Source organism: Aulonocara sp. 'chitande type north' Nkhata Bay, linkage group LG4, assembly GCF_057382095.1.
Source record: "Aulonocara sp. 'chitande type north' Nkhata Bay isolate Kocher_YH1m ecotype deep benthic linkage group LG4, A_spYH_male_GT1.1, whole genome shotgun sequence".
Lineage (NCBI taxonomy): Eukaryota > Metazoa > Chordata > Actinopteri > Cichliformes > Cichlidae > Aulonocara > Aulonocara sp. 'chitande type north' Nkhata Bay.
In genome coordinates, this window is record NC_141347.1 from 12,438,463 (window position 1) to 12,460,441 (window position 21,979).

The 21,979-nt window shown below is 41.8% G+C and overlaps 1 protein-coding gene and 2 pseudogenes across 1 annotated transcript; all 3 read right to left on the reverse strand.

Annotated features, from left to right (window-relative positions):
- Window positions 1–8,460: 8,460 nt before the first annotated feature.
- Window positions 8,461–13,889, reverse strand: LOC147332070 (putative ATP-dependent RNA helicase DDX47; annotated as a pseudogene).
- Window positions 13,890–14,045: 156 nt separating this feature from the next.
- LOC147332071 (WW domain-binding protein 11-like) lies at window positions 14,046–18,284 on the reverse strand (annotated as a pseudogene).
- A 28-nt stretch (window positions 18,285–18,312) lies between these two features.
- LOC147332072 (uncharacterized) lies at window positions 18,313–21,149 on the reverse strand. Its single transcript, XM_086288474.1, has 4 exons — window positions 20,993–21,149; window positions 19,564–19,680; window positions 19,118–19,407; window positions 18,313–19,008 (listed from the first exon to the last, which is right to left on the reverse strand). The coding sequence occupies exons 1-4, from the start codon at window positions 21,038–21,040 to the stop codon at window positions 18,822–18,824; spliced, it is 642 nt and encodes a 213-aa protein (XP_086144600.1). The 5' UTR covers window positions 21,041–21,149; the 3' UTR covers window positions 18,313–18,821.
- Window positions 21,150–21,979: the final 830 nt, after the last annotated feature.

A 21,979-nucleotide genomic window follows, 5' to 3' on the forward strand; every position in this document is an offset into this window, starting at 1 on the left:
GAAGGCTCACAACACCATAAATGACTCCTCCCATCCAGACTACAAACTGGATCTAAACCAGGGATGTCAAACTTATACTACACTGTGGGTCACATACAGCGTACCTGATCTCAAAGGGGTCAGACTCTTTCTGTCAGCTTAAAGAAAGTTACTACCTTTAACTTAACATTTAATCCCAGAGATATTTTAATACAAGGAAACTGCATTAAATTGGCGGGCCTAATTATACGATGAAACACAGGTGAGAGTAATGACGATGGGGCTTTCAGTCAAAAATGAGAGGAACAAAAGCAGGAAAAAGGCTTGAAAAAGACAGAAAAAAACCGAACCTACAGACTAAAACAGGAAATGACAAAAACATGAAAAACTAACACATGAAGACAAACGTTCAGGCCGGAGGCTGGAAAAACCATAAACACAGCCAATGTAACAAGGATCAAACAGAACAAATACACTGCAGAAACCTGAAACTATGACATGTTATGACATGACAGAGTGCTTTGAGTAGAAAAGCGCTATATAAGAATCAGTCCATTTACCATTTATCATTTAATCATTGTTGGCTCGCAGACAGACAGACAGGCCTTCAGGCTGGTAGCAGAAGGGTAGAAAAACACATCTTCTCTCACAGGATGGTCACATAAATCAGTCAACCTCAAAGAGCAATTAATATTACTCCCCAACATTATCATATCTGCTATACATAATAATAATAATGATAATAATTAAAAGAATGCCAAATATATCCAAGATACTGACAGGTGAGGGGATAAACTTTCAACAGTTAAAGCAGCACATCATCTGCCAAAGCCAGTGGCATATTTTTCATATTTCAAATAAGCAGTCTGAATCTGTACCAAGATCTTCATTTCCTCATGCTCCACCTCTTCACCCACTTTCAGGAAATTCGCTGACAGATATACAAACAGACAAATAGCTCTATGTGTCTGATCATATTGTAATTAAAGCATGGGAAGCCCCAAGCATCCCGACAATATGGTAATTTTACTTTTGAACACTAGGTGTTCTAGTCTTTGTGGCTGTACTTCTATTAAACTTCTCAAAAGGGATTCATGTATTTTTTCTTAAACCAACAAGTATTTATTTGTACTTCATGCTCTGTGTTGACCAGTATATCAGTACTAGTGCTGATATTAAATGGGTTCTGTGGAAACCATTCCACGTGACTGAGCGAGAAGCAGTTTGCCTCTCAGTCTAATAAACCCTTCACTGCACAAGGAGCCATTTTTGGTAACTTAAATGGACATCAACATTGACCTCGTTATGACTCACTGTGATTTCGTAGAACCAGGTGAATTTCTTCCAGTCAATCAGCAAAGATCAGGTTATGTGGCAGATAATGCAGTGAGATCACTGCATCAGCTCGATCAGCCTGAAGTATTTCAAACTTCAGCGTTCTTCAAGAATTCAGGAAACTGGGTGTTTTTGGCCTTAGCTACTCACACACTTGTCATCATCAGAGATGGGCAGTAACACATTACAAGTAATGTATCATTGTAATCCGATTACTTTTTTCAAGTAATGAGTAAAGTAAGGGAGTGTTTTACTTGCATCTATTTGAAAGAGTGAGTGTAAACAGAAAAAAATATATCTTATTTTATATTCTGGAATATGCAGAAAATAGGTTTAATTGTCAAAGACTGTTGCATATAATTTAATTTTTGCTTGATGCAATGTGCACAAAGTTAAAAGATTAAAACTAATAAAACAAGTTTTGAAAAGAGACTTTTTTATTTGATTACATTTTGTATGATGGATTATGCAGAAAAAGTAGAATTGGGCTGAAAGGTCTATTGCTTTATTGCCTATTCAGGTTGTGTATCATGTTTTTAAAAAGTAACTAAGTAACTGAGTAACTAACTACTTTTGAAAATAAGCAGTCAGTAAAGTAACGTCAGTAAATTTCTGACGAAACCACCACTAGTTAGAAGGCAATTTGTCTACTTCTTGTTACATAGTTACAATTTCTACATCAGTATTTTGCTTTCAGTCGATTTACTGTTCTTTCAAAACTGGCTGACTGACTCAAAAATGTACTCGCTTTTGTTTTGGAGCTGTCTACTGTATTAGGATGTGCTCGATTCAGAGAGTTAACTAGAATGAACTTAAATCTTTGAAAAGAAGTGTAAATGTTTAGCCACATTCTGTTATTACCGCATTATTAGAGCAGCGTCATCAAGTACTGTAACACTAGGACGTGCTACAGTTTGATATGTATGTTTGTATGTTATATTTATGAAAAATGCCAGTGAGAAGAAAAATGATGATAAATCAATGGTGCTGTAAAGGTTCTGTGTGTTTTCCCGAATGGTTTTTATATACATGCTTATTGGAAAAATGTATACCCTAAGTGGGTGAGGAACTATATACGGTTACTTCACTGACCTTGACTTGCACAATAAAAACCCCAAAAAGTCACAGAAGTACAAGAAAACACTGTAATATGCTCCAATAAGACTCTGAGGGCTAAACAGAGGACTTATTACTAAATGATGAGATTTCAGTGTTGTAATAACATCTCTCACAAATTGATTATCTGCACTTTATTGTTGAGGTTAAGGAGCAGCAAAAGAGCAGATACTGGATGCAAATACTTTACATGCATTCAAACAAAGAAACGTGCATTCAGAGTCACATGCACAGGGAGAAGACAGTGCTTTTTGGAATAGAAATATCCTTTATTGTGAAATTCAGCTGTTCCAGCAGCAAAGTGACAGGCAGATGGAGCATTATTCATTTAACTAGCATGGTTAATGGCACTGAATATGTACAAAGATGATATATTCTTGTCTTTTTAAAATGATTTTTTCGACTCACTCCTGATTTGTTATTTACAGTGCAAATTGTTGCGTGTACAGCCTAAGATTAAAACACAAATAGACACAAACAAATAATACGTCGTCACATTTATCTTTACATTTATGTAACTTCATGTAAGAAAATCAACTTTGTGTAATCTGAATCCATTCAAAAGCGTCTTTGTTGCAGTTTATTGGCTACTGTGATGGTATTGACTTTGGGTAATCATAAATGCTCAGTCGTTCCCAAGTCCCGTTTTTGGTGTCCAGCCAGTTGCTGGGAGAATAGATCCCTATCTCTCCTTCCTCCACTTTCTCATTTTCCTCAGAAGGACAAAACTCTTCCTCCTCTGAGCTGCTTTTCCCGGCGCTGTCTCCCCTGTCGCGAAACTTCTCTTCATTAATATTCTTGTAGCAGAAACTGCAGATCCTCAGCTTTTTAGTGGGGTGGATGTGATCGATAACGGCACGTTGCTTGTGTTGCCTCCCTAAGATGATGACCAGAGGGGCAACTGGTTTCCTGTTCAACAATGTGTGGTGCTGTGATAAAGAATAGAAAAAGGGACACACGTTGAGCTGATGTCAGTTTCACAACAGGAAGGTTTATTCTTCACAACAGCTTAGAACAGCTTCAGATATCACCATACTAACTGCAAAGAAATGGCCTTATGCTTCAGTCCGGTTTACCATACATGGCCACAGTTCCCTGAGCTAGAGACTGTATAAATCTCTCAATACAACTTTGACAAAACATAAACAAAATGTTGCTTAAATCCATTGATAATATCAGATCCACAATGTATCACAATAAACACATTTGTTTTACAAAGATAAACAAAACACAATAGTGTACTCTGTACTTCATTTTTAACTACATTTACAAACATCATAAAATTAACTCATTTTTAAACATTTTAATTCTTGTTCAGCACTAAATTATTTATGTGAAATGTATTTCCACTGTACTGACAATGTAACTTCTGTTTTTTAAAATATAGCTATTTTACTCTTTACAAGAAAATAATGTCTTTGACATAAAACAAACATATTCACTAGGGGTGCAACGATATTCGTATCGATATTGAACCGTTCGATACAGTGCTTTCGGTTTGGTACGCATATGTATCGAACAATACAACATTTGTAATTTATTTTATCAACTTTCCTTCTGACGATGCTGTCTGTGTTGAGCGCTCAGTGAATCTGCGTTCGACTACTCCGCCTAGGCTGCACTGTCGAGCGCAGATCCACTGAGCGCTCAACACAGACAGCATCATCAGAAGGAAGAGCGCAGGGCAAGCTAGCGAGACAGAAGTTAAGCTCTCCTTGCAACATGGACCTCCGCCACCCTCATTTAGATCTGGCGTTTGGAATTATTTTGGTTTTCATGTGACGTATGACCCTGAAGGTAAGCGAGTCATGGACTAAAGTAAAACAGTATGTTGGATGTGCCATGCAATGCTCAATTACATGGGTGGGAACTAGTGTGTTAGCGCAGTTAGCTCGTTAACGTGTTGGCCGTCTAGCCCCATGCACGGGGCGATCGGCGGTAGCTCGTTAACGGAGATTTGCCGTGTTGTGGCGTTAAGGTCATTTCAACGAGATTAACCTGAAAGCACTAGTGGGAACACAACGAATATGACTGCACATTTACGCCGACATCATCCTAGTGCAAAGACAAGTGGAAGCAGACAAAAACAAGCAAGCATGCTACTAACTTTAGCCGAGTCATTTAGACAGCTGTTTAATATGCTGCTGAGAATATAGCCCAGAAGAAGTGGATAGTATAGCTTTTATTTTGGAAAGAGACATTTCTCTGTAATAAACTCTCTTTTCCAAAGATGAGTGATTCCTCAATCAGATACAGGGCTCGCAATATCGCTAGCCCGACGTCCCGGGGCTAGCGATTTTTTCAGTCGGGCTACCAAAATCTATCTCTTCCCTGCCCGTCGGGCTATTGTAGGAAGGGAAAATATATGTCAATGCTTTTGCATTCTTTCAGAAATGTAGCTGGGTAATTATGTCATTGGCATCGGTGAGCCACTGTCAATATGTGACATATTGAAATCGCGTTTGAATTTGCGCTTGTTTTTTTGCTTTCACTTTGCAATCGTGCGAACTGTGTATAGAGAGCGACAGCACTGATCCGTGAGTGATGATAATTTGTGCACCAATTCCTCTGACATCGTCTTATCAATCGTTAGCTTACTATGCAAACATGACAAGTGAAATCTCCCGCAGCAAGCTTAAACATGTGAGAGGTTGATCGCGCAGAGAATCGCTGAGCTTATGTGAGTGAGCGTGTAAAAGCGGCAGGATATATATTTTAGTTCTGCTGAGCCAAATAAGACAGGTCAGGGTGAAGAAGTGACAGCCAAAGAAAAGCTTACCACAAAACGGAGAAGTTATGACAAATCAGACTATAAGGCAAAAAGAAAGTGCAGCTTTATGGTTTCATGGACAAAATAATTTCTGTGGCTGCAATATGACGAGCTATATAACCGGGGCTGCACATAAGTGGTCCGCAGGTGCGCATTCGCTGTCAAAATAAAAAACACGCACAAGGGTTAGGGTTAAATTTAAAAACTGTACTTTTGAGTTAAAATATATATTTATAATTTTAATAAATGACAAATTAAAAAGGCATGAACATTTTTTTTGTATCGAAAAAATATTGAACCGTGACACCAAAGTATCGAACCGAACCGTGAATTTTGTGTATCGTTGCACCCCTAATATTCACTGTTCTTATACAACCTACAACTATATAGAGTGCAATGCTCCTTTAACAGCGTTCACTACTACTATGCAGTCAGCATTGATCAAACAGTTTCCTTATAACACTTTATAAATGTCTTTGTATTAAACCACAACATCAACCAGAAGAATAAAACATAGTATAAAACCCATTTATCAGAGTGCATAATACATTACTAGTTCACAGTCCAGAAGTCTCTCACAGGTCAGATTAGCTCCCCCACACACACACTCAGTATTCCACATTAGCCAAGTCCGCTAGCATTAGCATCATTTAGCCTGCAGCCTTAACCCACAATTCAGACACAACTCAGAACGAATCCATTTCTTTAGCGAGTTGCGCTCATTACCCACATAAACAACATCGTCCGTTTGTAAGGTCTGCAGTATACATTCATTTAAATGCATTTACTAACCTGTGATAAAGAATAGAAAAAGGGACACAGGTTGAGTTGATGTCAGTTTCACAACAGGAAGGTTTATTCTTCCTCTGTGCCCCAAAACGCTACTCGATACCACTGCGCGTAATGCGCCCTCTAGCGGCTGGATGTAGGATAGCATTTTAAATGACAGGTACAAAAATACAATCACAACAAAAACCTTTGGGGGGGGGGCTGTTTTCCCCAGTTTATTTCTGATACCAGATTCTACTAGAGAGCTATTCTCAACTCTCTACATTAGGAAAGCGCAGGCCAATAAAGAGTCTGTTTTGGTAGTGTTTTTTGACATAGAAAAGGCATATGATATGTTGTGGAGGGATGGGCTTTTAATCAAGTTGCATAAGTTGGGTATTGGTGGCAGGACATTCAATTGGGTCCAAGACTTTTTATCTGGTAGGAAGATCCAAGTGCAAATTGGGTCTACAATTTCTAATCAGTGCATGGTTGAGAATGGAACGCCACAGGGCAGTGCGATTAGTCCCCTGCTTTTTGTTATAATGATCAATGATGTTTTTTCTGATGTTCCTGAGGGAATTGGGAGGTCTTTGTTCGCTGATGATGGTGTGTTATGGAAAAAAGGAAGAAATATTGAGCACCTAGTGGGCAAGGTTCAGGAGGCTGTGAATATGGTGGTTGAGTGGGGATTTGACTGGGGATTCAGGTTTTCGGTGGAAAAAACAAAAGTGATGTTCTTTACCAAAAGAAAAGTGAGTGAGACTTTCACATTGACACTGTATGACAAGGTAATTGGGAAAGTGAGCTCTTTTAAGTACTTAGGTGTTGTGTTTGATTCGAGACTGACATGGTGGGAGCATATTGATCGGATTGAAACCAAATGCAACAAAGTTATTAATGTTATGAGGTGTGTAGCTGGGAGGGGTTGGGGAGCGAGCTCTTCTGCTTTGAAAAGACTTTACCAGGCATTAATTAGGTCGGTCTTTGATTATGGGTGTGTGGCATATGGTTCAGCAGCTCCTTCTGTGTTGAGACGTTTGGATGTTCTGCAATTGAAAGCCCTTAGAGTATGCTGTGGAGCTTTTAAGACGTCTCCAGTCGGTGCCCTACAGGTGGAGATGGGAGAAATGCCCCTAAATCTTAGGAGGAAGCAAGTGTCGGTGAATTACTGGGTTCATCTTGGTGGTCATGGTGACGCACATCCCACAAAGGAGGTACTTTTGGAATGCTGGGAGTATGGAAGAAGTCAGAAGGCTCATTTTGGAAAGGTGGGGAATCAGTGGGCTAAGGAGTGTCAGGTGTATGAACTTAAAATATGTCCTGCAGTAGTGTTCTCTGTGGTTCCCCCATGGTTATTGGAGACCCCTCCTGTGGACTGGTACTTGCTGGAAAATTATTGTCATGAGCCAAAAGAAAGAGTCATAAAGCTAGCTTACCACAGTCTGCACTTTTTCTGTTACGTATTAAGAGTTCAGGTGTTACCAATTAACACGTTTCTATGGTGAGAGAAAAAAGAGAAAGAGTCCTCGAGGTCAACCAGAGCGCTTATGACGCCGAGCGGTGGATTTTGAACCCCGCTACTCAAATAAAGACTACAGCCAAAGTAAGTTTCCAGAGCGACCTCCATCCCCTATCCCGGAGGCTGCTCACTCACTGACGCCGTAATAATCACCACGCGCCCCATCGTTCTTCGCCCTCGCGGCTGGCGCGAGCAAACTTACCTGCAGCAGTCAGAACCTGTTCACAAAGCTCCCCCTGATTCGACCCTGAACGCAACTATACAGCTGCTAGCCACAAGAGAAATGCAGGCATGTATCTGGGCTTCGGTATGCACCACAGTGCACAGTGCTGCCTCCACACTGGGGCCCCTCCTAAAGAGAGCAGGCTTGACCACCGCTGCTCCCGCCTACGGTGGACTGTGCGCACTAGAAAGTGATCGCGCAGATCAATACGCCACACTGTCGCACTCTTGTCAGGATTCAGCCGCTAATAAATTTTTATGTGCGTGCCTTCACGCCTGTCAGAATCCCCTCAATGGCATTAATGAAGGCAGCAATAATGAATACACTGTCGGGCATTATGCTGCGGTGGATACCTTTTAAGATCTATCCCACAAATATCTAGGCACTGCACACCCACTACATGCAGCCTAGAAGCGATTGGGCTCTCGCTTTGCGGTCTTTCTCTGCCCTTCTCCACTATTGGCTGGAACAAACCAACCCCCCAATTTGCTGCAAACCACTGACAAGCATAAAAAAAACCCAAAACATAATAACTATTGCAACTGCTGCTTGCATGCATTATAAAACCGCCTCAATTTGCCACGCATTGTTATTGTTGTCTAATACCTCACATGTTTTCTAAACAAAAAAGCTAGAAAACAAGAAGGGTTAAGTACTTCTTAATAAAACATAACGTGGCTTTTGACTGAAACAGCTCCCTCTTGTGTCTGAAAGCAACATCAGCAGCGGCACCAGCTCACACAATCGTGCGACTTCTTGAGTTTTATTACAAATGGAAACATGTCACCAGGGGCGAGAAAAACATGTGTTTTCTGTAATTAAATAGTCATTCACTTTACTAAGGAAGCAGTGGAAAACGTGTCATAACAATGAAAGTTTCAAAAGACGGTAAAGGCGTTGTATGTCATAGTTCTGTACAGTCTGTTAATGTTGGGGCTCTTCAGCGTCCGCCCCTCCAGGCTCCTCCGCCACGCTTCTTCCCTCCTCCTCCTCCTCCTCCTCCTCCTTTAACCTTCTTCCTCACGCCGGTCGCCTGTTCCGTGTCATCATCGTCTCCGTCCCCTCTTTTAGGCCTTTTCCTTTTGTCGCCTTGCTCCTTCATTTCCTGGGGAACACAAACGTTTTCTTAATGTTCATCTACACTAATAGCTGACTATATTCTATATACAGGCATTTTAGGTCAAGATGGAACAAGTTTAATTTTAAAAAATCAAACATTTCTAAATATGTATTTTTGAAGAAATTAGCCAAGGTTTAGCCAAGTTTCAAACATTTGTTCGTAACTTTTAGTTTATGCTTGCAGTCATTGCTCTTTTAAATATATGGTTACATTTAAATCATTACACTCCCCAACAACTTTACCACCTACACCTGCCTGTTAATGCAAATATCCAGTGTGGTCAGTTCTCTGGTCATCTGCTTCGAAACTTGAAGCAGATGACCTGCGGCAGCAGAAGACCACACAGAGTGCTGCTCTGGTCAGCTAAAAACAAGGAACTGAAGCTAGAAGCTGCATGGTCTCATGAAACAGAAGGACAACAGAAGATTGGAAAAATGTTGCCTTGTGTGATGAGTGTTGATTTCTGCTGCCACAATTGGATAGGATGGTAACAGTTGGCATAAACGACATTTTATCAACAGCTCAGGTTGCTGGTGGTGTAATGGTTTTGGGGATATTTTTCCAGCACACTTTGGGATCCTTAGCACCAACTGTTTACTGTTCATACACCACAGCCTGTCTGATCATGTCCATCTGTTTATGACCACGCTGTATCCATCTTCTGATGGCTGATTTCAAGAGGATAACACACTGTGTCACAAAGCTCAAATCACCTCATGTAGAAACATACCACTAAATACTGATGCATTGGCCAGGCAGGCTCAGACGGGTTTATGCACCATTGTTTTCACACAGCATGTTTTTTTCTTCTTCAAATTTTAGGCTATACCTGACAAATACAGAGAAAAGACACAATAAAGACAGGATGACTTACTATTTTGGCAAATCTCTGGGCCTCGCTCACCCTCTCCACCAGCATCATCACTTCCTCCTCTTGGGTTGGAAAGGCTGGAAGTTTCTTCCCAATCAAGCTTTCAATTCGCTGGAAAAGCTCCACATCATACCTATGGTTATATGGACACCAGACACATTTACTTGCTGCAGTGACCTTCCTCTCCAAACCACAGTATTGCACAACTTACTCAACCATGTCAAAATGGTATAAAAATGGCAATAAGTGGAAACAAAGCAGAGATGTTATTGTATATGGAATGACTGGTGACAATAAAAAGGCCCTTCTTACTGAGTGACGAAAGTGATGGATTTTCCAGATCGTCCTGCTCTGGCTGTTCGGCCAACCCTGTGAATATAGTCCTGTAGGATCAAACACATCCACAGATCAGCTCATCGGTGAAGTGAAATAAATCATCAAACGCACCACCAACATGATTATCAGCGCCTCGGTACCTTAGAGTGAGTGGGAATGTCATAGTTGATGACGCAGTCGACATGAGGAATATCCAGTCCTCTGGATGCCACGTCAGTCGCCAGCAGCACCGACCGAGACTTGGACTTGAACTTGTTCAGAGCTCCAAGACGTTTATTCTGCACGGCGAAGGAAGGAAGATCCAGATCACATCACAGTATCCACCAGAAAGAAAAAGGGAAAACTTTCACTTCCTTAAAAACTCCATTTGATAAATGTCTGTGTGCATATTTACACACAACTCATATCATACATTAGGTCACATTTGCTGTAATGCCACAAAACCAGAAAGAGGGCTGACATCCAGCCAAACGGGACCAAAGCTGGTCAACATTCACTTTCATTCATGAGTGAAAGAAATTTTTCTTGGTCTACAAAAACAGCATCTTAGATGGTGCAAAGAGCTCTATTCAAACATTTAAGTGAACTGCAGCCTGATTTGAATGTAGATTTGATTGTAGACTGCTTATGGTAAACTGCAGACCATGACAATGACTTCCAGATGTTTCCAAATGGTACAAAAAGTACACTAACTTGCATGTAAAGTTAATTAAGCATGACTTTAGCATGTGTTGCAAGTGTGATCATAAACCAAACTGTTTACAGGGTTTTATAGTATGCGTAGGTAATGCTGACAGAGCAGCAGGCACTATAATGAATGCTAACATCTCAGGTTAAATCCTTATACTCAACCGAGTCTCTGAAGCTTTACCTGACTCATCTGCCCATGTAGAGGGATAGCAGTGATGCCGAGGTTCCTCAACAACAGCGCCACCCGCTGGGCTGTGTTACACGTGCTGCAGAAAATAATAAAGGAGTTCCCGGCCAGCTCGTTCAGGATGGAAACCAGGTAGCAGTCCTGTTGGCAAAACCAAGAGCTAAACTTACTGAATATAAAACAGCTTCAGCAGGTCACAAACACAACTGTCAGCACATGGTCAGCACATGTACACGTGTGCACCCTACCTTGTACTTAGATGGTATAAAGATGTAGTACTGCTGCAGTTTGTCTACTGTGGAGTATTTCGTAGACACCGCGCACTTCACAGGATCTTTCAAAGCTGCTCTCTCTAGTTTCTGGACCTGTAAACATATGACAGAAGGTCAGGCAAAGGCTACTCTGGCAGCTGCTTATTACTGTCCCCCATAATGTGCAGGACAAGGACGGCTAAAAGAAACGCGACTAACATTCTCCGTCATCTAGAGTCGACAAAGAGAGAAGAACACAAAGATACCTTTTTGGTCATGGTAGCCGAGAACAAGAAAGTGCGTCTTTCTCTTGGGATCACCTTCAAGATTTTATCCACCTGGTAAAAAAATAAATAATAATAGGTATAAAAATGACAGTTTACATCAGCTACATGCTTCTTGAAATTTGTACAGGTTAAATTCTCGAAAACCTTCTCTGTTTATAGGCAAAGAGCTTCACAAATGGACACGTCACAGGCGCAAATCTAGCCTGAGGCGTTGGAGGTGTGGAGCCCGTAGCCAGCAGGTTTTTAATTTAAAGCTCAGCCTATCAGCTATTTGTAATCTTTCAAAATGCTCCACTGTCAACCAAAAAAATATACGTCAACTTGGGTTTTTACCAGCTTACGGCCAGTAATGCGAAGTTTAGGTAAATTTCACTTTTTGGATTTAAACTGCCATAAAGGTTGTCACATTCACTTTAAAATGCTTTCATCAATAACCTTTGAGCCTGCCATTTAACAGCACACTGAGGAGGATGTGGCTGAGGTGCTATAGTGAGTCTCCTACCAATAGGAAGCTACTGACCTCAGTTTCGAAGTCCATGTTGAGGATTCTGTCTGCTTCATCCATGACCAGGAACTTCAGCGCTCGTAGAGAGAAGCCCTTTGTGTTCTCGAGGTGATCGATCAAACGACCGGGCGTGGCTGGAAAAAAACAAAACGATTTTTTTACTTAAAAGTATATCATCAAAATCAGTTTATAAAGGATACAAACATTACAACAGTGGGTGAACATAAGCAGACGTGTGAAGTGTGAAAAATATGCAACGCTCTTAAAGGTAAAGTCTTACCAATAACGATGTGAGGCTTTTTCGCTAACACCAGGGACTGGGACATCATGTCGATTCCACCAACTATCACGGCTGCAACGGAAGACAGACGGATTTAGAGCACAGAGCCTCCCGCACTACTGCAAGCCGCCTCACCTTTCAAGGACACGTACCGCACTTAACGCCGATACTGGAGCCCAGGGCCTCAAACTGCTCAGAGATCTGAAATGCCAACTCTCTAGTGGGGGTGAGAACAAGTGTGTGAAGCCTCTGGGGGGAGGCCAGCAGCGACTGGAGGATAGGCAGAGCGAAGGCACCGGTCTTTCCTGAACCAGTCTCCGCCAGGCCAATAACATCCTTCCCTGCAGGTCACAAGGAGACAAGAAATGTTACGCACTTTAACCTTTAGAGATTTAAACAAGTCCTGAGATTCAGACTGAAGCGCTGCTCCTTTAGCTTCAGTCCATGTTAAATCGTAATGATTCACAGAGAAATATGGAGAAGTTTCATATGTTACACGTACAGATATGAGGTGTGTAATCACGGTATGAATTTGAGCACAAACTGATTTCCAATCCTCTGCTGAGATTTCAGATTTCAAATCCCTGGGCCATGCATTTAGCCCATCATCTCTGATTAACAGGATATTTGCTGTCATTGTTACTTCAACTTGTTTTTTTGATGGTCTAGTACAATGATGCACAAATGGTGGCTATGCTAATGCCAAAACAAAGCTGAAAAGTAGCCATACAAAAACATATAAAAACAAGTTCATGAATATTTGAACATTCAGGGGCTGGTAGTGTCGGAGTAAATCTGCCTCTTTTAATAATTCAATTTATTCATGTCCTTTCTTCACTTTGTATAATAAACATTTGTCCCAGTCTTGTAGAAAGTTTTCTTCTTTCTTTTTCTGTCTGTATGCGAGTTTGTCCATCACAAGGATCTCCTCAACAACAACCACCCATTGTCTACAGCTCATTGTTTAAAACCTTAGGGGACTTAAACAGCATGGACGCAAATGGCCTCTAAGATGATCCAAGTAGAGGATCTGAAACAATCGTTGGAATTACATAACTAAATATTTCCCGCAGAGCGAAAAGAATTTTATTCCAGAAGGGTTGTATTTTTCCTGATGTCCAAAAATGTGCGTATGGTTGTTCCGTGTGATCATGTACTGTTACTTGAGTAAAACTGACAGAAAGAGGTAAGCGTGATTTCTCACCTTGCAGAGCCACCGGTATAGCTTCTATCTGGATCTTCGTGGGGCTCTTCCATCCCAGCTGATCACAAGCCTCGCATAGGACATCAGTAACACCCTGTCGGAAGCAGACAAAAGGTAGAAATCTTTGTAACACGATCGTAATTGTGTACTAGCGCCGTATATGTCTCACAGACATATCCCATTCATATTTAAAAGGATAAAATGAGGTTTACATAACACAGCGGAGTTGTAGCTAACTCGAACAGCAGTGGTCTCTCCGTGTTAATGTGCCTGACTCTTTTCCTTCACTCGCTGAAGCAAACCTACCAGATCCTTGAAGCTCTTCACCGTCTCGTCGTTTTCTCCGCCATCACCGTGATCGCTTCCTTCATCGCTGCTCGAAATTTCGTGTTTCGTATGTGTTTGGCTTCACGCTCTCCTCGTCCGCCATGCTTTTCGCCCCAACGTGTCGTCAGTTCCGCACTGCGCAGATGCGGAAACGAGTTCGAGCTTAAGCCGCAGTGGATGATGGAAGTTTGTGTTTACGACCGAAAACGCCAGTGATTGGCTAAAAATACGACATGGGAATTTCTGTCGCGGATTGATTCACACTGAAACAAGATTAAACCAGTTTTTTGAGTTTTTATTTGGCTGAAGATCAAACAGTTTTACACTTTTACTGTTGTCAGTGGTTGGAAAACATTCTATAACTATTTTTATGTTAGGAGATCTGCAATAAAAAAAACAGAAAAAAGTAATACAAGATTGCTTCTAAGGTCAAGTTGCAAACAGGTGGTTGGAAGAAAAACAATTTCAGAGTTAAAAAACAAGACAAAAAAAACAAAACAATATGCTGGATGTGAAAAAGCACTTCTGTGCAGAGCATAGTGTTCTTCTCTTGAATTGACTATGCAAGTTACCCAGTAAAATAAACAGATTTCTTACTCTTTTTGAAATGCACATTCTTGTTGATGCAACAAAAATCTAACCCAGATCAAATGAATATGAGCCTGTAGAGAACAAAGGTGAGGGTGTAGTGGCCTTTCACTGGTAGGTGACAGACAAACTGATTCTAGCTGAAAGTTTGAAGACGGCTACCTCTATAACTCTGCACAGAAAACACAAAACAAACACACTGCTGTTGTTCAGCTTGCCACACTGATCATCATTATCGGCAGTACGCTCCCGAGTCTTAGAGGAGTCCCTCCATCTCCCTCATAAAGGCTTCATACACCTGGTCTTTAGTCTTCATGTTGGGCTGAGACACAGCACCCATCTGTGATGGATTGGCCACGCCCATAGGAGCTGTTGCTGTGCTGTGCTGTTTCTGCCACTGGCCTCCTCCCACACCTTCATCTCCCCTCCTTCCTCCAACAGAACCCCCTGCTTTCTCCATGGGCCCAGGTGCTGCTCCTGGCATTGTTCCAACCTTGTCCCTACGCACCCTCAGCGCTGTGGGCACAAAGCGGGTCACCTCTGCCTTGGGATTGATAATTTGAGGTTTGGCAGAGATGGTAGCCCCGCCTGCACCGGCACCTGCTGCCAGGTTGCCTCCTGCAGCTGCGACAGAGGTGATGTTTGCGCGTTTTTCGATGGTGGGAGGGTGGTGATGGCTGGGGGGATTGCTGCCCGGATTGGTGCCTGTGGAGGCAGCAGCTGTCCCAGGCGGAGGGGGCATCTGCATGACACCAGGTCGCATGGGCATGGCAGGGGGTTGCAGGTTGGTCTGTAAACCGTCCTGGCTGGATCCTGAGCCTTTTTGTCGCTGAACAATGTTTGGAGGAGCACTCAGCACATTGGAATTGAGAGGTGGAGGGAAGAGAGACAGAGGTGGTGCAAGAGGACGCGGAGGCCCTCCAGCTCTTGGGGGAGGAGGCGGGATACCTACAAGGAGAAAAAAAAACATAAATGAGAAATGCATTCAACAGAAGTTCTCACTATTTTATATCTTTAGATTGCCTCCACACACGTGCCTACCTGGTGGTGCTGGGGGTGGTAATCTGGGAGGTGGACCACGTGGTGGAGGGCCTGGTGGAAGGCCAGGAGGGGGGCCTGGTGGAGGACCAGGTGGTCGACCTGGTGGAGGCCCAGGAGGCAGAAGCCGAGGCATTGGAGCCCTCATTCCTGCAGGCATGCCAGGAGGCCTCAAGAACGGAGGAGCACCTGAAGATAACAGAAGATCTCTTTGAAAAAACGATGCAGAGCACTCACACTTAGAGAAGTAGAAGACCCCCACAGAACAGGCACAGGAAATTATTCTAGTATGACTTCAGAGTTGAAGCAATCAATCTTTTAGCTAATCAGAATGCGAACCTGGTGGGGGGCCAGGAGGTGGGCCAGATGGTGGACCAGGAGGCCTCATTGGTGGTGCCGGAGGTGGACCAAGTGGTGGAGGTCCTGTCATCGGTGGCCCTTGCATGTGTGGAGGCCCTTGCTGTCCCGTGGTCCCAGCTGGAGGGGGTAGTCACTGATTGGCCATGAGATGGGACTGGTTGTCCCCTGGAGGGCCTCTGTCCTCGATGTCAGAGCTGTCTGATTCATCTGTGTATTCTTCCTCTACCTCTTCTTCTTCCTCCTCGTCAGGAACTGACTGACCTGAAGACAAAAAATGAACAAATAAAAATGGCATAGCATATCATCATACAAAGAAAAGACACTGTGAGGAGCACTAGCTTAGTAAGTGCTTAGCACTAACAGTACCTGCCATCCTTAACATCATGGCTTGCAGAGGTGTAATGGCCTTGGTCTTCTTCACAACCCTCTTCTTCTTCCTTTTTCCTTCACGGGGTGCCTCTGCAGGCATATCTGCGAAACGTACGCTACGACCTGCAGTAGTTAAATAATAACAAATTCAGGAATACAACAGAATAGAAACAGTTATAAGATCAAGAGATAAATAAAGGCAACAAAGACGTGAGTTGAGGCTTAAATGTGTTGAAGCAGTCAGAAACACTCACCACCATGTCTTTCACTTCTGTCTCTATCTTCTTCTCGTTCTCTCTCATCGTCCTGCCTGTCCAAGCGCATTCTCTGTTCACCATCTCCCCCTTCATCTCTCTCTTCTTCACTGATGTCTTCAGAGTCGCTGTCGTCATCAATATCGTCCTGATCTCTGTCGCTCTCACTCCCGCTGTCCCGATCTCTCCCCAAATCCATTGCAGAGTCCTTTTCAAATCCAGGAATGGAAGGCTCTGTTCAAAGGAGAAATAGTGTAACAAGAAGAGGACAATGTGCATACAATATACCTCTCATTCCTGCATCAATTTATGCAAGAATTATTATAAACTGAGGAACCCCGCCCCCCAAAACTGTCATGTAGTTTCCAACACACCTTGACTGAGTCAAAATAAAGAGACAGCTGCCCTCTTTTAGTCTCATAGTCCAGTTCAAGTTTGCGTAGCTCTTTGTAGGTTTCAGGATTCTCTCTTTCGTACAGACGAACAATGCGCTCAAATGTCTCACGCAACTTCTTCCTCTTGTCCCGCAACACCTTCTCATTCAGCAACGGCTGCTGAACTGGGTTGAACTCTGTTCAGAAACAAAGTAATTATTTTCATTAGAAAAGCAGCAAATTAATTGTAGAATTCAGATTTTGACTGTGATTTTCTGCTGTTACCTAAAGGCCTGAAATACTTAAATACACACACTAATTATATATAGCATTAATCTACTGATACATGTGTTCCACAAGCTCAGGTCCTCTACAAGTGGCAAACATACAACTAAATAGTTACAACTAAATATATCTCTAACATCTAAATTGCATAAACTCTGCCCTGTCATCTCACCCATCTCATCCAGCTTCTCCATGTCTCTGATGATCTGTCTGGGATCCTTCATCTTCAGGACTGCTGCTCTCACCATCATCCTCTGCTTCTTGTTCTAATATTTCCAAATGAAAACGATGTTACCATCATATTATCACAGTATTGTTATCCTGTATTGCATATTTAGAAATATCTTTTTTTTTTTAAGTGAATGGTTCTAACCTTTTTTAACTCCCTTTTTCTGGCCTCCTTTCCTGTAGAAGGGGGGGAAGAAATGACCATTTTTATATCTAATCAGCAACTGAGCAATATCCAGCAGATCAATTCATGATTGAATTAGCGTCAGTTTGTTATCAGCACTTACTGGCCTGGTCGGTGGGATTCATAAACTTCCCACTCTTGGTGGAGGAGGTTGAACGTCGCCCCATTGTGACGGTAGGTCTCCTTCACGCTGCCATGTAATACAGCAAAACAGAAGAGAAGTGACTTGTAAAGGAAACCTTACGTTGTTATTTTGTGGTACGTTCAAGAATAAGTCGGATTTTGTCACAACCTAAAAATAACACTTTTAGCTCATATTTATGAATCACTGAGACTTTAAACAATGTTTGAATTCATTTTTGACAAATTGCAGCCTCCTTTTTGTTAATTCTAACTTCGATATCAAGGCAGTTTAACCAAACTATCTACAATACACGCCTTAAAGAATTTTACTGTTAGCTATTATTAGCAAAGAAGATAAGAAAGTTGACAATCAACGCACGAGTCAAACTATCTAAGCTCTTTGCACAATTAAACTATTGAATGAGCTGATAAACACCACAGAGCCAATCAAACATTTGTAACACATACATACATATGTTAAATCATGCCGGTCAAAAGCATTTGCCTGGCAGGTTAGCGGCTAACGTTAGCTTGCACTTATAGCTAGGCCCGCGTTAGCAACGAAAGCAGCACAGGAGGGAAAAATTCACTGTACCTTTTGTTCAGTAAAAACTCACAGGGCACAACGCCCTACACACACGCACACCTCCGTGTGCCAAAAGCAATGCAACACGTTTTGCGTACGTCCTGAAAGAGAAATCCAAACCCCCCAGGATTGAATATCACACCGTGGCTTCGCTAACTGTCCGCCATGTTTACTGCCGCGAATGAAAGCGGAAAGGCGATTTTGACGTCATCAAAACAAGCGAGCAGTGAAAGAAAAATAAAACTAACTGGGCGAACGGTATTATTTAAAACTTCACTTCATAGCATTTGTACATATACTAGGACTTTATCATATTCATATTGTGTGGCGCAATGTAACTCTAATGATAATGAAGGGTGATTCTCGTTACAGGTTCCAAGACTGCAATCTAGCGATACTGCCCCCTGATGGTTACAAGCAGCAATTACAACCTCGCTGCACTGATGTGCCAAAAAGTGATCGTATGCCAATCACTTTTTGCGTGTTTTTTTTATGTCTAGATCTCTTTTTATGTTTTTATATAGTTGCTTATATTGTTAAATAGGCTGCAGTAAACAGAGTTTAAAAATGGGTTATATGTTATATGTTTTGTAGCAGTGCTCCTGCTGCTCTACATTCACCTCTCCTTTGCTCTTTTGCTCGGTGGATGTTGAGGATTTGGCTAACTCGAAATGTCAAAATCATATTGTGGGATTTTGACTTTTTGCCCATACACAATGTCAATTTCTTCAAGTCCGTCCTCGCTGGTTGATGTCTCCACCATAGGACGATTCAGTCTCTCCCACAGCTTTTTTTTAATGCTTCTCCCCATCTCTAAACTGTAGGGACGTTTGCGGCCATGCTTGGACCTGCAAGAAGAAATTCAATCAAAATGATGCATGTGGTCAAAAACCATACTGTAACCATTTTAGAGCTGGTGATTTTAAAAAGTGACAGGACATTTGGAGACAAACGTACGTCAGCATGCTATCTACCACCTCATGGTAGACTCGCTGATAATCTTCCACTGAGAAGTTGTAGATTTTTAAAGTGCTGTCACTGGAGCTGGTTGGCTGGTGGTTGGTACTGCATGGCTCGGGTCTGGGGGGCAATTTTTTTGACACTGGCAGGTCATCATGGGAGATTGCAGAGGGAGGCACTGAGGTCTTTGGAGGTCGGGAAGAACTGGATGCTGGGCTTCGCTTCCTTTTCCGGGGCTGACTGACTGTTCTGTCACGGCGCCGGGGCCTCTGGGTTGAATTAACAACCTGGGGAAAGGTCAGAAGCACACAAGGGAATGTCAGTAGTTAATAGCGACCTCATTTTTTTCAAACAAGACAAAAATCTAAATTTGATGAACCACAATGAAGTCCAAACTTCAAAACCCTCAAATGATTCTGTTCCTGAAATTTTACACATCCAACCTGGTCCTTGCTGCAGCACGGTTGTTTCCTGCTGGCTCTGGGTTTCATTGCATCACGGGCCTGGCATGCAGTGTTTCTCTTACAATAATTATGGTCTTTGAGGTGAGGCACAGTAAGCTGCAGGTATACACAAAAATGACAGTAATGCAGACATCAGTTAGTAGTTCATGAAATATTTAAAAAATAACAAACCCTTTCATATGTCCATAAACTACTTAAACCACTCGCATGGTTGAATAACTTGTCCACAGTGATTGTAACGACAAAAAATATCCAACATGTTCACATAAAATCATAAGAACTAAAACCAGGACAATGCATCAAGGTCAGTGTAATAAAAGACGTGTCAACTTATGGGCTCGTCGTGTTAGAGCTTCACTGCTGCATACCCCCAAATGACATGTCAAATAATAATTTGCATAAGCTAAACAAACACCAAAGTCCATGTTGTATTAAACTCTAATTTCTGTTATAATCATTGCTGCTTATTGCCGTTTTTGAACAATGCAGATGCACAAAATACCTTTGTAACTGGCTAAGCTTGGTCACGTGTGGCACTTATATGGTTTAAAATTACGTGTAGGATATAAAGAAAAGCAAGCTGCAATAATAGGAGAGCCCTGCCTTGTGTGTGGGGGGTAATGAGTTCAAGATCATCATTAGGCTGTGGTGTAATGAGGGACCTCTACCCAGAGGTGACTGTCTTGTCAGGTGAATAATTGTAGCATAAGCCACAATGAAGAAGGAGATTAAAACTTTAGTTTAAAAAGCCCAAAAGCAGAAGCTTTGAGGATTTTAAAGATGATCACAGTTACATGTGGCTCCTGTAAACATGTGACAGTGTGTGTACATTTGAAAATTCAGATGATGCTGCAGAACATGGCTTGCATATTTGTAAATAAACATTTTGGGGATTAGCTTTTCTACAGTGAATAAAGTCTCAGTGTTTACTTGTTTTATTCCCTGATTTTAGTTTTAAATACAAAATAAAGGCCCCCAATCAGGAACATGCACAGCCCACCCCCACCCCCCCCCAAAAAAAGCTAGAAACAGGCCTGGTGATCATTATGCACTTGAGTTAATTCGAGATGTAAGATACTCTACTTATTAGCAAAAACTGAACATTTTTATCCCAGCTGCAATCTTTGGTGACATGTCTGCCACAAGATCATTTAATACACACAAAAGAAAACGTTATTATAGGTAACATAACTGTGCATAAATGACTTTATGCACAGTTTACCCGTTTACAGCTACAGTGCAACAGTCTAACATGCAGGTATAACTCCCACGTGCACAGGCACGTTTTTAATGCTTTTTATCCACATTTGTGTCGTCTATATTTTCATGTTGCCCTGTTGCAAAGTGAACTCTTTCTGGCCGTCGAGTAAATATTCAAAACTTATTGAAAACGGTCATAAAATCTCACATTTTCCATGATGGATGATGGTTGCTGGGTCGCTTTCCTCCGTGACATGGGAGTTGGACACTTGTAAGGCTGCAAGAAGTCTTGAGCAGAAAGTTGTCTTACTTTTTCAGAAATTTTCAGAAATCCCTTGTAGCTTTGCACAACACGCCGAGTGAAATCTGTCTGAACTATACCAAAAGATGCAATGCAAATAGAACCTGGAGACGCATAGCAACCACGCAACCTGTCATTTTAAATCACGCATTTTTGTACCTACTGTTAAAAATCACTGTAATAATTGTTTTTAGTGAGTTTTTCCCTCAGTTCAACCTCAGTTATGGCGGCTTTTTTTAATATTTAGGCATCCACATAATTACTCCATCAAAGTGGTGCGTAATGATCATACGAAAATACGTCAAAACAGAGCAAAAGTGGGTTTATTTGCCACAGCATATCACAGCAGCTCATTGTATTTGAAAACTACTGGATTTCATAAGTTGTGCTTATTTTATAAATGGCCCGGAGAGTAGCAAATTCTCTCTTTCTACTCACTGTACTGAACCCGCTGCACTACCCACTTTCACCAATAGGTGTCACCCTTTTACCGTGGAACCAGCTATGTACAGCTCCAAAGTCAATCGCTAGAGAGATCTGTTGCAGTAATAACTTCTTTCCAAAAGGTGTCTGTATAAAAATCTCTGTTATGCTCTGTCAGTTTGCAGTGCCTTAGTCTGTGGTGACATTTTTACTGGCTCATGCTCATGAATCCACATGCAACGCACTGTCTGTCCCAGCCTCAGAAATGGATTTAAGACGTTTTAGTTTGATATATCACCCTGTGGTCAGTTTTTGACATTCGTTTTGTTGCGGTCTTGAAAACAGAAAACAGTTACATCTGAAAGAAGATTTTAAATAAAACAAAAAGGGACAATTATATAATACATAATAATACATAAATGTCTGTTTTTATACAGCACTTTTCTGCTCCACTTGCACACTCAGAGCACT